We start from the raw sequence: 18,212 nt of genomic DNA, 5'->3' as shown, positions 1-18,212 counted from the left end.
CCCAAAAATGGAATAATAGAATGCTGAAACGGAGTCGGATGCTTGCAGGAAACTAGTGTGCCTCAAGATGTGGAACACGGTGCAGTTGCTTTATCCATCACAATCAAAGGGTCAAACCTCAGACTCGCGGTGAGGAGAGGGCTGGTTACGCTTACTACAATGCATACAGTGAAGAGCTAGGGGATGCAGATGCGCGCGCATAACGCCCAAGACTTCATGCTGCTCGCAAGACAAGTTTAACGGCGGCTGTCGGCATCCTGACCATGCATCTCGTTAACGTTAACCAGTCTCAATGTGTAATACAGAGTTCTAATTCTATGTTGTTCTGAAATCAAGCATTTTAATATTACTCAAGTAACGTCAAATAGTTGCTGCTCATTAAAGAATAATGAAGGTATTCTCAAATATGAAAACATAACTTACTCCAATGCTTACTATTCTCTGGAAGGTGGGAGTTTTAAGGGCGCATCTAGGTGGGAAGGAAAAAAAAAAATTACATTTTTAGTTTTTGCGTTGAAATTGTTTATGGTCTAAGGAACCTCTATGGAAATTTTCACGCACTTATGCCCTTCCAATGTATATATATATATATATATATATATATATATATATATATATATATACATATACATGTGTTTATATCCATTTAATATTTCAAAATCATTTTTCTTCGTTTTTGTTTTTTGTACATTTTGCTTTGCTAAAAATACTATTTCTCCTACAAAATTTGTACTACATGTACTATTGTTTTGTGAAACTTCTTTGGTATGTGTGTAACAAAACTTACTTATGAGGATTTTCTTTAAGTCTCACATTGTTTTAAACTTTTTTTTTGTGTAAGTTGCTAATAATTTGGCCGTTTTTAGAGCTGACAATATATTTTTTTTCTGGGTAAAAGAAATTAAAAAAAAAAAACTGGATAGTAAGTTTTGTTTTGGGGAGTTTGAGAGTTATAAAAATGGAATTTGAGGCAAAATGTTAAAATTTGTTGTAATAATAATAATAACTGAAAAAAAAACTTACAAATGACATAATTCACACATTATTAAACCAAATTATATCAAGTTTGGTATACACATTATTTATAAGTACAACTGTATCTACAACATTCCAGACTTTACCTTGATAAGTTTCAATCAATCAATGAGTGCAACTAATTTGGAGCCGCAACAAGCCTTAAAAGGCTTAAAGCCTGAAGGAGGAGGAGGAGGAGGAGGAGGAGGAGAAGAAGAAGAAGCAGTTTCGAAAATAGAATTTCACTTCGGTGTACTCTTAATTTGTAAAGAACTGCGTGGCGTATGTTAATTATAATAAACAGATGGGCTGTTATTAATTTGTAAAATACAAAATTATACTCCTTACAAAAACATACTGATACGAGTGCTTCGTTTTAATAAATGTTTCATGCAACAGTCCAGGGTTGCAGAACTGGGGACGAAAGGGGTGGAAGCATGAGGAAATATTTCGTTCCCCTATCCACAAGGCCGGAGCCTTCAGTGACGTTTCTGTGACGTTTGGCAAACACACTGTTCTCTTTCTCTTCTCCCCCTTCCGTACAACGACGCGAGGATTGCAGGGAAGGAATGAGTTACGTGTTCCGGCTTATGAAGCGTGCTTCAATTGCAGCACAGTTTTGCAACCCTGCACTAGTCATCGGCAAAGATTTATACTTCCGAACACCTGAAAGTAAGAGTTCGTGAATACGAAGGGTTAGGGAGGTATGAATAAACAGAAGTTCATTTATTGTCGTAGAATGGTTCTTACAGTTCTAGTCGCAGCAGTCCATCGAACAGCTCTGCTTCCATCAATTTGGGACGCAGATTTAATAGGGCAAAACTGTATACATATATTGAACAACTGTACTTAATGGACGTCATGAAAAGCTTGCTAATTTTGTTCTGTTGCAATATTTGGCAGGGTTTAGTACCTGATCACATGTCTGAATTAGCATTTTCAAAGTGTACGAATCCCAAGTTAAGGGAGCACAGGGCAAGCGGGGCCGGCCGGCAGGTGGTTGCGAGCTCTTCTTGCTGGCATTGATCCTCATTGTGCTCCGTGCAGGCCAGTCGGCCAGCCAGCCAGCCACTGCGCTCCGCTCCATTCCACAACGCTCACTCTCTACGAGTGTACACGCTTTATAAAATAATTATAGACAGTGCATGTACTAGATTCCGCCCTCTTCTGACACCTCAACAAGGATCTTAGATGCGTGGATCGAAAAACATATTCAAAATGAACAATTGTAGCCTATACATAGAGTAGATATGTAATAAATGCGTTCACATCCAAGGGTGAAACTTGAATATAAATTATGCTAAAACATTTTCTTTTAATTTATTAGAATGTCACGCGGACAAAATAATAACAGAGTTAAGCAATTCTATGTTGTCGAAAACTTCTTCTACTCAGTGTATAGGCCTACGGCCTGATCTTTCCAGAGATTAGGAGTCTTTCCATGTTTTCTTTGGTCTTCCAGGGGACCTCTTTCCATCTACTGGTAGATTATCCCTTGCTATGCGTATCTGGTGTCATGCGAGATACGTGATGATTCCATTTCTTTCTTCTTCTATTTACCCAATCACCTATTGCTTGGATGTTTAGCTGCATTCTAATTTATTCACTTCTTCTTCTTCTTCTTTTCTTCTTCCTGTTTTCTGCATAATTTTCCTTAATACACTCATTTCGTTTAGTTCGATCCTAGGTAGTGACAGGATATTTTCTCGTTGCCAAACTTTCAGAACGGCCCCGAGGTTCACTCAGCCTCCTATAAAATTGAGTACCGGGTCTTTCCCGGGGGTAAAAGGCGGTCAGAGCTTGGTGCCGACCACACCACCTCATTCTAGTGCCGAGGTCATGGAAAGCATGGAGCTCTACCTCCATGCCCCCCAAGTGCCTTCATGGCATGTTACGGGGATACCTTTACCTTTTTTACTCATTTCGTTTGTTTCCAGAATCCTTTTAGTTTTTGAAGTACTCGCTCGTACTTCACAAGCATAGGTTGATATTGGGCGAACTACAGCTTTATACATTCTTACCTTGGTTGCTTTATTTAAGTATTTGTTGTTCCATATAACATCATTCATGCATCCTGCAATAATTGCTGCTTTATTTGCTTGGTGCATAACTTCATTTTGCAATGCCCCTCAAGCAGTTATCTCAACATCCAGGTATTTTATTGACATTACCTGTTCTATTATTGTCCTCTCTATTTCCAGTTTACATTTTAGGGGGAATTTGCTTCTGGTCATTATTTTTGTTTTTGTTAATGATATTTTCATGTTGTACTTTATACATCCTAGATAGAATCCATACACTAATCTTTGTAGATCATCTTCCGTATATACCATCAAAACAACATCGCCAGCATAGCACGAGATATTAAGATCTTTATTTCCCATTTTGTACCCATCCTTGAATTTAATTTCCTTTATTATTTCTCATTAAAAAAGTACCAACTTTCTGACTCGTCGTGTAAAGTGGTCTGTATCACCAACGGAATCTTAGGGTTCTTTGTATATTAACAATATTTACAATTTTTGGTCGAAAGTCACGTGTTGTGTACAGAAACTTACGTAACAATCTTTCATTCTGCGTGTGAATAATAATAATAATAATAATAATAATAATAATAATAATAATAATAATAATATGCCGAGGTTATATTAGTGTCGCCGGTGTGCCGAAATTTGTCTCGAAGGGATTCTTTTGTATGCCAGTAAATCTACTGACATGAGCCTGTCGTATTTAAGCACACTTAAATGCCATCGACCTGGACCGGGATCGAACCCGCAACCTCGAGCACAGAAGACCAGCGCTATACCGATTACGCTACCCAGGCCGTCGTGAATAATAACATAAACTAATAGGCACTACAAAACATTCAGACCATTTCTACTTTATATTTAAAAAATAAAGTCACTCGAATCCGGTTGGAATATTGGATTCAAAATAATTCCGTATTAAAATAAGATTTAAACATTAAATTAAAAATTGTATACATATACATTTTGGGCACATCAATTTAAAATTTCGTAAAAAAAATTAAAATATCTGGAAAAAACTAATTTCGAATAAATTATTGCTAAAAACAAAAAAGGATCGCGAGTTTAAACTTGACGATATTTTGACCCGAAAGGACTTCAAACAACATTTTTGATTTTATCAGCTAAAACCTTGTTATTTCGCGAATTCGTGATTCTCGAAAAAAAAAAAATACATACATACATACATGCATACATACATACATACATCTAATTATGCGGCATTTGCTAACAGGTCGAAGTATAACGCAAAGTTTCACAAAATCTTGTCACGCTACAATTTTAACACATCGAAGGTAGGACAACACGAACATGCACCGTTTTGTCTCTGTTGTTTCAGCGTTATTTAACATCTTATGTGAAATTCATAAAAAAGTAAGCATTACATACAGCAGTCCTTTCCCGGAAAAGTTTCAAGATTTTAAATGCATAAAACGTAGTTTATCACAGGATGTGGACTTGCGACGTTTTCTTTGAACTAAAACAGATAAAAAATTAACAAACGCAAAATAACCTACTACAAAAGGAGAAAGCTGTAGAATGTAAATGTATGTTCATTAGTTCATTACTCCAAGCAATAAAAGATAGATAAAATGTATGTCACAAAGGATTCTTTTAAACGGCGTAATTTTTATGTCGAATAGCAGGTACCCGACTGTTCCGTCATTCACTCACATGAAGCCAGTTGTGTACACCAATTTGCAGACAGTCGTTGCCCAAGCTGCGCCATAATGCTGGTCTACGCTTCATCCGCGATAGAGGAGGAGGAGGAGGAGGAGGAGGAGGAGATTTGTTGGGGCGCCACAGAGGAACCGGAGCTCCTGGAGAGAACCCTTGTTACCTGGACCACGGGCTTGCCCAACAAGTCATAAATAGGGAGTTCGGCAGGGATGGAACCCGGGTACACAGAATTTAGTCCAAAGCTCTACAAATTGGACGACCGCCGTGGCTACAAGCACTTGAGGTCAATATCCCTGTAGAATTGATTAAAAAAACTGAGTACATGGTAGGTAATCATATCTGATTTATTCAATAGCAAAAGAAGTGTTTTCACATAGGCTATGTCTCATTTGAAACTTAAAAAGTATTCGAAAAATAATTTCCCACAGACAAATCGACAAATCTGACACGTCCTATCAGGTATAAAACTCAAGTCTCATTGTACGGGAGTAGTAACCTGTTTTGTTTAACTACGCCTTTAACTGCGTAAGTCAGACATCGGCAAAAATGTAACCGTGCATTTTAGTGGATGTACCGGTGTTCGTCATTATGGTTGTTTATTTGCCGGTTTGTAACTAGCAGGCGAGAACGACATTTAGAGCTTCGTTAAATATATTTATTAGCTATGATAACCAATCGCACTCTAATTTTTATCACTGATAGGTCAATGTCTAAAAAGTATAGAAAAATATTCGAAATCAAGTTCTTTTTCGAAAAGTGACGGGAGAAAAATACTGACTTCGAAGTGGTCTGTTCAAAATACATTTACACCTTCAAATATTGGTCAGCGGCAAAACATTTTTCCACTTCAGATGGAGGGGGGGGGGAAGGGATTAAAACTTTTTTTAAAATTATTTTAGTAGATTATTTTACGACTCTTTATCAACAACTTATGTTATTTACCGTCTGAATGAGATGAAGGTGATAATGTCGGTGAAATGAGTCCGGGGTCCAACACCGAAAGTTACCCAGTATGATTAAAACAAGAGAAATGGTGAATAGGGATGGAAATTACTTTTAAAGTTGTCGATATTCAAAATGTTTACTGGTTACCGAGTTACAGCGAATTAGAAGCCGTTCCATCGTAGTTGAAGTGTGTCGTGGGCGACAGAACGTGGAAATCTTACGGAGTAGACGCATTTTCATCAATCCAAGGTCAAGCTTCAACCAGCGTGGAACGGCTTCTAGACATTTTCGCTTGGAGGAGGACAATATAATATTGTGTATGCATTGCCTGAACCTTTCCTCTGTTAAAGGAGAAAGAACGGGGGATTTTCATAGAAATCTTCGCGCTGATTTCTGTTTACAAATTGTTTACGATTTTTAGTTATTCATGGGTTTTTTAATTTAATACAATTATATTACACAACATCTATGCTTATCACTCGTATTACACATTTTGAATTTCAGAAGAATTAAACACGGGCCTACCGGCTTTGGTTTCCTCCCGGAGAACCCAAGCTAAGGGTTTCATTATCATTTAAAATCTATCTCGCTCGACCAACGAACCTCGGCTCCAGCGGCCAGCATGCTAACCGCAAAACAACCGAGGACGACGCTAGTCTGAGACAGATCACCCATATTCCTGATTCCTGGAGAAAACAGGATAAGCAACAGTAAGGGCCAAGGTTGCTACTATATTGAGGTATTCTGTGTCGCCTCGCCTCTCCGATCACAATACCAAGCTCGTGACAGGAACTGAGCAGAGAAGCAAGTCCCTTATGCCCTCCAGATGGGGTAACGAGACTATAGCCTGCTACAATACTTTACGTGAGCCACTGACAAATATTTGAAGACTGCAAAACCAATTTATGAAGAGCTGAGATTCTACTCACTTTCCTTTAACTCCATATACAGATAAAACATTTCGAAATCGATAAATCACTTCCACTTTTAAAACAGTATACTGTTCGTAGGAAGACGATAGTTTGCTTTTTCCTGGAAGAAATCTGCGACAACACACAGCTCACTATTCTAACGACGAACTTTATACAGTATTCGAATTATCAGTAGAAATCTGTGGTCCCCGTGATCCTTCGACCTGATCCTCTGCGATTTTTATCTCTTGTGTAAGTTCTAAAGCTAAGTGTATAACGATAATCTACATAACCCTGGGAAAGCTGAAAAATAGCATCCAAGAAAATGTCGCCCCCATATACGTAGCTACAATCACTTCTATGCATAGGATATATAGTTAAATGTTATTTAACGACGCTGTATCAACTAGTAGGTTATTTACCGTTATGTAATAGGTGATAGAAAGATTGTATTTGGCGAGTTGAGGCCAAAGATTCCTCATGGGATTACCCGATATTCACCTTAAAGTTAGGAAAAACCACGGGGACCCAACTCGGTAATCAGCTGAAACGAAAATAGAACCCACGCCCGGGCACCGCTCAGGATCAGCGGGAAAACGGAATACAGCCTGAGCTACGCCGGAGGCTCATACCATAGGATATATTGACTTTATATAATTTTCAAGGAGGACCTCTCGAAGTGAGAATTTTAATGACACTGTGAGAATTGAATTTCCCTTCTCCCAGTCTGCATAAAAACTTTGGTCTGTCCACCCCTGGGATGCTGTGGCTCAACCGGCGAGACAACTCCGACAGCCTGCTCAATTATGCAGTAGGACACGGCAGAGAGCTCAGGTCACACGCCTACACGTCCTGCGCACCGACACGTTCCGTTCGCGTGGAATTGAACCCGTGGCCTCCCAAGACCATTTTCCTTTACATCCCAATTTATTACGAAAATTACTCATCCCGAATTCACTATTTTTAAGATAAATAAAATACCTTACGTGACTCTCTTATGCGAAAAAAGGTAAAGCTGGAGAAGATCATCAAAGATCCGTGCCATTGGATTAAGAGAGCCGCACACAAACGTACACTGCTGTTTCAATTTCCCATAAATAATTTAATTTATATGCATTGAGATGCCAACAATCTTCGATTAATCAAGTCCTACTGTGTTATATTTTTCCAGTATTATCGAATGACCTACTAGTATAACAAATTTATGTCTCTCCTTAACCCCAAGGTCGTAAAATGAATGTAGAAGAGTACTAATAAGATTAATAAGACTGTACTCCACTGCACCCGTCTCCGAATGCTTATGTTAGTGCCAAACTCTATACGGGACTGAAGATAATGCTGACATCCGATTCCTGTCATATCATTCGCTAACCAGAATTCCGTCTATACTATCACTAGAGAGCGGAATTTAGGCAAAAACCCATTTTTTTTCCTTGATACTTACAGGCTTGAGATTTAATATTTATATTTTTCATGGACATACAGGTATAAATAAAGGGGTTTATAGTGCCTAAAAATGCCTATTTCGACGTTAGTGCCTATTTTTAAGTTTTTTTTATGTTAGTATTTTTGTAACTGTTTACTGTTTTTTTCTAATATCCTGTACCGTTTACATTCTAAAGACGGGATAATAACAACTCCTTCCTAGCAGTGAACAACACAATAGAGAATTACAGTACCTACGGGGCACCCATTCTCATTCTTACAATATTTCAATCCTAAATTTCCAACTTTCAGTCGGCCTGGATAGCGTAGTCGGTATAGCGCTGGCCTTCTGAGCTCGAGAGATTGCGGATTCGATCTCGGCCCAGGTCAATGGCATTTAAGTGTGCTTAAATGCGACAGGCTCATGTCAGTAGATTTACTAGCATGTAAAAGAACTGCGGGACAAATTATTATTATTATTATTATTATTATTATTATTACTATTTCTTCCTCTGTCAGCAACAATTTATCACAAACTCGCTGGACTGTACCGAATAAGCATTCTCTTACATTCCAAGACAGATAACAACCCCTTCCTTTTTTCTCAACATTTGTAAGTTCAGCAGTGAACGACACAATAGCCACAATAGGTGTTGATCATCTACTGTGAAGCAAACTATAGAAATGTGATTGGTGAGTGAAAAACGCTCTTATATTAGTGACATTATTTATAAAAAAAAAAAAAAAAAAAAAAAATTATTTTATAGAGCCTAAATAAAGGAGTCTAAGAGCCTATTTTAGGCGCCTAAAATTCCGCTCTCTAACCATCACTAACAAGAGCCGCACGCACCGAAAGAGTTACTCTCCCGAGAATGCCAGTCGCTTTTCCAGAGTCCATTCATGCGGTGTGGGCCAGTGAACGCACATGCCTTGAAAATAATGAAGAGAATATAAGCCTATTTCATTTCGTTCGGCTCTTGCGACGCTTGCAGCACACACCGGTGGAAGCTTACAGACGACATTACTTGTCAAAGACGATATCCGGAAAAATTCCACCTTATCTTGAAGCTCCCCTGAGCCAAGACCTCCGCTGCGAGTACGAGTGGGTCTCCAACGTATGCTACGCAACAGCTTCCCGAAGCGTTTCGACCAGAAGACAATTATTGACTCGCACAATATTTTTCTTCAATAAATAATACACACCTTCACTTTATTTTTCACATTAATTGAAGACATCGATCTCTTACTGAAAGGTCTAATGTTACGACCAAGACCAGGATTCATATGCAAATGTATATTTTTACTGGTCAGTTGAAAGTCCTGCAAAAACATTTGTATGCACGTTTTGAACCTCTGTGATGATTAGACAGGATTCCCATGGAAATGGATGTTTTTATACAAGCTTGCTACAGTTCTCAAACTTTGTAAATATCCGTTTCATGACTTAGTGATTCGAAATATGTACACCTTTTCCGTGCATATTTGCATGTTTTGGTCTTTTTAGTGGTAAATTCACACATAATGGATATTTTTTAGATTTTAAGTTTAATAATGCATGTTTCGAGGTTTATGTTGCATATTACGTCCATTTTTATAGTTTCATTGCATATTTTATATTAAATCGCATGATACTGCATTTTATAAATGTTGCCTCGTAGAGTTTGGTATTTCTGAGCTTACAATATTTGAGTATATGTATTGAAAAACAGAAGTGAAATGCTAACGATTTGCAGGGTTTCTACCTGAAGACTTTGAACCTTACCAGCTAATCTTCTCATTGTATTGTCACACTGGAATTCCACACTTCTGTTCTATACAAGTCTTACCCTGAGGCCAAAATTATTATTAGAAGGATGCCTCTTCTGCTCCCTCCCATACTTTGTACTTTGGCAACAATAGCACTAACATGCTTCCCCTAACATGCCTTTAATTTGGAGAGGCAGATAGGTAGAAGGTCTGTAATAGGCTACATTGTGAATTAGCTACTGTATTTGTGTTCTGTGGTGATCTGTGAAGTGTTGTAATGCCCTCGATTAAAAGTTCGAGAAGAGATCTTGTGGCACAGTGGATCAAAGGAAAAGAATATTTTAAAAATTTGGACAGACTGTTAGTAGTACATTGTGCCATTCGAAAATAAAATGTAAGTTTCAATTTTGATACCGCATATTTTCAATTTTTGTTTTCTTTCATTCTGCTTATTTGGCTATTTGATAGTGCATAGATACATGCATATTTTACGATTTGATAGTGCATGAAAATCCTGTCTCTAGTGATGACGGTTTGCAAAGTTACCAGTGCAAACTTTTGAATAAGACTAATATGGACATACAGTAGCATACACTCAGAATTTTGTTGCATAAACCCATAAATTTGAACTCAATGTAAAAAAAAAAATTCTGAATTATTTGGTTGTCAGCATATACTATTTTTTGTGTTAAATATAGTCTACTCGCTGCTTGGAAATTGCTTGCAGATGAAGGGTAGCCATGGAAAATCCAAAACAACCACTCCCTGCTTTTGAGTCGGGTACTGAGGACATTGAATTACTGCACAACAAGAATCATTCCCACATATCTCACCTATCTACCCGACAGTAACACCCCCTACACATCTTTTCTCAGTTGGCGCCTCAACAGTGTCAGGTGCGTGATTATGTTGTATCCCGTGGATCGATTTATGTGCGTTCCTTCGTGATACCTCCCAAACAGAACACATTTCACACGCACGATGAGGTTCTCAAGATGAAACTAGACATATTGCAATAATAAAAAAAACCTCTGGTTACAGCACTGTGTTCGAAATAAAAGCCTTGGGCCAAGAAAGTGTGGCTTGCTTGAACTTGAATCTTACAAACTCAATTTGTACACTAAAATTTCATGTATACTGTACGATTATTTTCTGCATTCAAACATATTCTTGCAGATAAAGTATGACAACAGAAAACAGTGACAATTTGTTCAATGTGTGTTGTAATTAAAAAAAGTACGGTAAACAAAGAAATAAAATGTACATATTGGACTTCAATATCAAATAAAAAAACATCTATACCTACCTGACATACGATTCACATTTTCTACAAAGATAAATATTGTACAAAACATTAGATTTTTGTATATTTTCCAGTATTTTCTGTCTCTTTGTGCATACAAACTCTTGCCCTAGTTATGACCATCTCCTGATAAGTAATACACCGTCGTCAAACTATGCGACCTTTACATTTCGGTTTAAAATTTGTCTTTCGTTACACTGATAACAACCTTCACTTGAACAGAAACCAGAAACACCTTCAAAAGATGGAATGAACGAAACAGCGCATAGAGAGTGAATTAAAGACCGCGGAAACTGACTGAAACAAGCAACTTGTAAATTAATGACGGAACGTGAGATGTGAAAATTAGGCAAATTGAAGCTCCTTCGTGAAGTGCAAATCTCAAATATTTTAACCAGCAAGGCATTTGCGCGGGTACGCTGGCCGACTTGAAAACCGCTGAGAGGACGAAGGGGATAATGCAAATCAATACGCCCATAATAAATTCATTGCAAGCCCGCTCACAATTAGCACCAGCGCGCTCATCGCTCACCTTTCGAGTTCTTTAAAGCTGGACCAACAACGTATTTCCTGTGTTAGATTATTCTTCAGCGACTATCTCATACGTAATATCACACGAACTAGCAGATTCATTTTTCCTTGGTCCGAAGAAATGTACGTCTTCCTAGCCTTCTCTAAGTACCGTACTATGATAATCGAATATTAATCTTTTTCATTTAACAATCATACAACAAAAGCTGTTAGTCTATGCGTCGAGATAATAACGTATTAAAGCCACCGGCATAGCTCGAGCGGAATTTTTTTTTTCAAGATTTTTTCCTCAACCTTAAGACGGATGTCGGTACTCTACAGTGAATTCTCGACCAAATCTCCCTATCACAAATTTCATCTTCGGTAAACAACTTAATTGTTGATAAAGCGTCTTTAAAGTAACAAAGTAGTGCAAATCTACTATAAAATCCAGCAGTCCACAATTCTCTCTCTCATCAACTTTTAAATACATCCATTTTTAATTTGTGAAACAGATTTAAGAAAAAGTCTTAGGAACATAACCTGTAAATTTTAATATTCTAGTGAACATATAGTAATGTTAATAAAATACTTCACAAAAAAATCTTGTAATGAATAACTGAAAATTAGACATAAATGCCCATTCTTCTCATGAACTTGGAGGGGGGGGGGGAGTATTTGAATGATTTTTACACAGTCTACATACAGAATTATTTTCCACGTTAATCTACGAATGAGATAATTTTTGGGGGAAACTTGAAAATTTGCGTTAATTACATTAATTTTCTAAATCCACCTTCCCCCCCCCCAAATATATCCCATTACCCATATTACCATAGGAAAATAATTATTCTAGTTACCAAAATTAAAGTTGTCTCTAGACTATGTAAAAAATCGTTCAAATCCTTCCATTAGTTCACGAAACGAATGGGAATTTATGGCTCATAGTTTTGAGTTTTATTCCATTATTTTTTTTAATATCGTATTAAAATAATTACATCTTCTACATTGTTACCTTAAATAAGCAACTAAACTGATACGGCTGTAAGAGAAAATAAGAGGGTAATTTCTCCAAGGCTTTCCCTAACCTTAAGGCGAATGTCAGGTAATCTATGGCGAATCCTTGGACTCATCTCGCCAAATACCATCTCGCTAAACAACCTAGTAGTTGATAAAGCGTCGTTAAATAACAGAGTTAAAAATACCTGGTACATCACTGTTGTTATTGCTATTTAATAAACTTTCCAAAGACAGGTGTTGCATTATAAATAAGTGTCTAAATGTCATTTTCGCGAAAATTGAAACTCTTTCCTTTATCGTTTTATTAGGCGTTCACAGATGGTGGGATGTGTATATGCCAATAGCTTAAACTCTCAGAAGCTTGAAAATGGCATTTGGACACTTACTCACTTCAAGTCTTAATTTTATTTGTGTCCCCCTCCAGAACGAATACGCCTCACTTGAACATTCTTTGCCGCAGAGCGTTACCTTTGATGCACCATGGGAAGTAGCATACAGCATAACAGTCCACAATGGAGTGTGATGAGTAGACTTCGTTGAATTGCCACACGCAGCATGCAATCAGGTTGCCGATGTACGGTAGTATAGAGGAGGTGAGCGACCGCCCCGTCTCGTAGTATAAGCAGTTCATGTTAAGAGTTGTGACCGGTCCAAATAGATAGAGCAGGTACAGCTGATGTATACTTATGTAAGCACTTGTTTTTGCATTACTGCGGTTGGAATAATCAAAGCTTAATATTTGTTCAGTGCAGACAAGAATTCAAACATACTACAATGAGAGTGTTGCTGTTCCAAACAATTGCCCCTGGAATACCCTTACCTCCGCAGCCAGTCTTGACCCGTTGGGGAACGTGCTTGGATTCTGTTAATTATTATGCAGAACATTACAGCAAAATAATGGAAGTAATTGATGCATTGGATAGCACAGACAGTTTCTGTTGCAGCTGTAAAATCATTGCCTTCTGAACAGCTATTGGAAGATATTCTGTTCATTGATTCTGATTTTAAAATCGTGTCCAAAAGCATCACCCTGTTAGAATCGTCTAAACTACAACTCTCAGAAGCCCTTAATATAGTGGATAAAATGTCACAAACCGTTATCCAAAATAACAATTCACTAATTTCAGAAAAAGTGAAATGTAAGTTGAGAAACATTATTGCTAAAAATTCTGCTTATTCACAACTTCGTATTATAAATAATGTACTATCAGGTCAGGACAAGACGTCTGAAGTTGGTGTGCTAAAAAGTAGTGACTTTCCGTTCTTCAAATATGGACCTACTACATCGTGTAATGTTGAACGCACATTTTCCAATATAAAAACTGTTTAAGTGAACATCGGAGGAGATTACTTTGCAGTCGCTCAAAATGTATGTAACTCTTCACTGTAATGCACATATTCAAGAATGTGAGTATCTTACATTGCATTTTAAGGGTTAATATATCTCACTATAAAATACTTGTGTATTTACATGTTTAGACATTTCCTACTTCAATAATCTTTCATTATATTTCTTGAATGCAGGATACAGGTTTTATTGTAACCGCAGTATACTGCTCAGTGTTTACATTAGAGGCATATTCCATTCGTTGCACGCGCCCTTCCCATAGTCTATACCGCGTGCGCAGTAAACCTTGCGATTCTCGTGGCAATTCCACGAAGTCTAGTGATGAGTAACTGGAGTACCCGCGAAAAATAAAATCTTTCTGCACAACACAATTCGAATCCAGGTTACCAGCATGGAAAGCAAATGTTTTAAATGCTCAACAGTACGCCTTCCCAAGTAGGGTAACTGGAGTACTCCGCGCAAACATACCACCGAAGTCTTTGCCCACCACAAATTCCACGTGGACCCACCGGGATTCAAATCCAGGTTACGAGCATAGAAAGCTAGAGGCTTCCGGCTAACGGCAAGCCTCCCCACGTGGTATAAAATCTCATGCCTACTCCATAAAATCTCAACTCTACTAACGGCCAAAATTACTCACCTTTTTGGCATCATTGTTGTTGTCCGAGTGGTTGGGCTGCGGGCTCATGACTGAGCCATTGCTCACAGCACCGCTCTGCGACAGCAGCTCGTCGGAGCCACGCTGCAACAAAAAGAAAGAGAAATTATAACTCAGGAAACATTTCTGGGGAAAAAACTATTAATATAATGATCAAAAAGCAAGAGAGCATTTCTTTTTTCGTACGACTGGAAGTGAACTTGCGGATTTGTTTCAGAGGTTAACTGTAAAGTTCGTGATCAGAAAAGTATTTTCGTCTGGGCAACCATTTATAATTATTAGAAATTAATGTATGTTTTCAATCAAGAAACTACAGATTAAATCCTTAAGGCTTGGCATAAATTAATGTAATATGAGAGAGAAGGATAGAATGAGGGCTGCAAGTTGTCTTCCTATACAAGTAGCAGAAGCAGCAGTTCCCTGGAAGCAAATTTCCAGAAAGTGGCTTAGAAGTCACCGCGTAATTGTATAATGAATAAATAGCACGCACTCTTCATGAAGTGGGAGCGGCACCGCAAGTCACACGCGGCTTGGCAGTGAGCACAGTATGTGGTATCTCGGAAAATAAGCAATCTCCTTCAATTTTCCGCTCAACAAACAGTTTTCCCAAAACTTTTCATAACTCTGGCTTCAGGAGCGCATTTCCCTAAGTAGCAATAAAAGTTTTCAAGCTCAGAGGGGATTGAAGCAACTTCCATCACATCTATCGAGATGAAAAAAAATGCACAAGCAATGTTCTTACGAAAGAAATCAACTGAATATGAGGTAGGGCATCACCATATAGAACAAGGTGTCTTCTCGATAAGGGATGTACACACGATCATGGTGTATGAATAACCGAAACGTTAAAGATTATGATCCAAAATCCGGGGAAAAGTTCAAATTTGTAAGGCTAGCAGGTTACTGCCCGTTACGAGAAATACGGTGCAACCAATATTCAGAGTGTCCAATAATTTAACAATTTCGTTGGCAGGAAACCGGCTAGATAACCTACGTAAATAATGACTGACATGACTATGTCGGCTTTGGTTCACTTGTGGTTATGCCTACTTATAAATGGACCTGAAATTAGCAAGGAAATATCATGCAAATCTTTTACCAACTATCCAACCCTTATGTAGGAATTCAAAGATTAAAACTGATTACCACGGTGGTCTACTTTCATAATAATCAACGTCAATCGAGAATACCACGAAGTTACGGATTACCATCATTTTAACAAACGTAACTGTGAAATAATGCAAAGATTGGTAGAACATGGTTCTTAAAACCTGAAAATGATTATTCGGACCCTATTTCACAAAAGTATGCATAGCATTTATATTTTTTTCCTTTCTACAAAATCATATACAGTAAATACGTTAATTTTTATTAGATGCGTCAGAAGTGGAATTACAATTCACTCAATAGTATGAGCAAGTCAATTACTATGGTCTGAACAAACAAGTATCGTTAACATAGTCCGTAATTTATATCTAACGTGTAAAAAAATCTTGAAACAAAATTAAAAACGAAACGAATAGACAATATTATACTCATTAGCTACTTATATATAACACATATACATTATTCTAAACGTGTTATTTCTAGACATTCAGAAAATTAAATGGAGGAATATGACCACCGATTTTCAATTTTGCGGAGTTCCTCCTGACTTCATTCTTGGAGGGTGACGATGTCTACTTCATAAAACTTCTAAACGATTCTTGCTCGTAATTGTTCCTCCTTTTGGGCCTCGCAATCTTTGCTATAAATATCACGACTGAATAAGATCCAAAATATGTTTATGGGAAGAGTCTGGAGATCATTAGGCGGATTATCTTCAATAAACTGGAAGTTGTGCGCATAATTGAATAAAGTCAGATTAGGCCAGACCAAAATTGTATCGTTGATAAAACGCAGCAACTTCGGTAAGCATTTTCGGATGTATATCCATTCACGCAACCAATAAAAGGTGGACACACGCCAACTGAAGAAATGGTATATCACACCATAATTATGTCTTCAAATTTGGTCCTTCTTTCGTAACCAACATTAGGAGTGTTTCCTACACCAGCACAGTAAAAGCTATTCTTTCTTTTCTGAATCATAGAAAAGTAAAATACTTCTCATATTCCATATGATCATTCTGTTGATAAGAAGTTTTAAGATCGATAGTATGCAGGAATTCGAGGAAGCTCACCTTGTGTACTTCGGAACCTATGTTCTCTTTCTAAATTTCAGGATACTTCGCTCTAGTTCCCGGTGTATAGTCATATATTATGTGAAACACTAAATCTTCGACTGAACTGCAATTTTGCTTTCAACAGTTTAAATTTCATCATATACAATAGGCTACATAACCCATGGCCAGTGCAATTCATAAGCCATTTTATACGCCTGATCAATAATTTACCTTGATAGTTTCATTGGAACAAGAAAGTACTACCAATTATAATCTACTTGTTATTTATTTAATGAATTTGAAATGTAAATATGATTTTGTCAAGACTTTGTTACATAGGTTAGATCCTATCTCTGCAGAGCGTTATGAACTACATGACATGTGTCACGCGAAGTTTCATTTCTGATATACGCAAAATACAAGGCTAAAATGAAGTTTCTTCTCAAAACAAACATTTTCCCATTATCTACATTACAGCTTTCATTAATGCTACTAGTAACATTAATAACGCTTTAAAAGTATCACTTCCATTCACTAGCCGGAAAATATAATGTACATGTTACGAGGTACTAAATAGTAACGATATTGTGGAATAGAAAATTTCAAACGTTTCACTTGTAACTAGTAAGTCTAAATTACCACAAAACCAAAGTACAAAAAAAATCTCTACAGTATTTTTTTTTTTTTCCGTTTAGTGTCACTAATAAATTCGTTTTCAAATTACTACTACAAAATTTTGTGCCCCAGGACGTATCACAGAATAGTAGAAACATATCGGGTAAAATATGTATGTATGCAATATTACTGTTGTACTTAATAACGCACCATTCATCGAGCGATTAGACTGTTCAACACGCTTGGCAATTCCCGGTTAGTCTGTGATAGAGATGAACAAAACTGCCGCTCTCACTCGCTGTGTTCGTTGCATTTGTCTTTCGAGTCTCGTCTCGTCATTCTCGTGCGCTTCGAGTCTCGCTCATCATTCTCGAAATAGCATTTGGTCGGAGTGGAAAGATTTCGTAACTTTCAATAACACACATCAATGAAATAAATAATATTATAAATGTTTAAAGGAGGTAAAAAGAAAAAAATGTTTTGGTTCTATTACATATTACCTATAGTAACTTCAACATATGTATGTTTTTTTTATATGTACTTTCAACTGCCTATTGCACAATATGCTCTGTATAGTGTTTTTTTGTTTATATAACTGTTATATAAACAAAAAAAAAACAATTCTCAAATAAATTTGCATTTCTAAGAAACATAAAACATAACGTTAATATCTTTTTATTTGAGATTGCACACTTGATCTCAAACATATTAAAAGAAAATTCCTAGCCTTTTAATAGGGGCCTAGTAATTAAATAAAAACTGGGGAACGGATTATTATATACTGAAAGGTAGAGATGATGTTTCAAATAGGCTACTTAATTGTTTATAAATTGTTTTTATTCATTT

General features: G+C 37.1%; 1 protein-coding gene across 14 annotated transcripts in view; it reads right to left on the bottom strand.

The window, feature by feature from the left end:
- heph (polypyrimidine tract-binding protein 1 heph) overlaps window positions 1-18,212 on the bottom strand; it is a 604,630-nt gene that overhangs the window by 171,198 nt on the left and 415,220 nt on the right. For all 14 annotated transcript variants that reach the window (XM_069847361.1, XM_069847359.1, XM_069847362.1 and 11 more), the window contains one exon: window positions 14,570-14,671. In XM_069847361.1, the coding sequence (XP_069703462.1) occupies window positions 14,570-14,671 (102 nt within the window). The remainder of the gene's footprint in view (window positions 1-14,569; window positions 14,672-18,212) is intronic.

Source organism: Periplaneta americana, chromosome 15 (genome assembly GCF_040183065.1).
Source record: "Periplaneta americana isolate PAMFEO1 chromosome 15, P.americana_PAMFEO1_priV1, whole genome shotgun sequence".
Classification (NCBI taxonomy): Eukaryota; Metazoa; Arthropoda; class Insecta; order Blattodea; family Blattidae; genus Periplaneta; species Periplaneta americana.
Note: the sequence above shows the minus strand (reverse complement) of the source record. Positions and strands in the feature narration are given on the sequence as shown.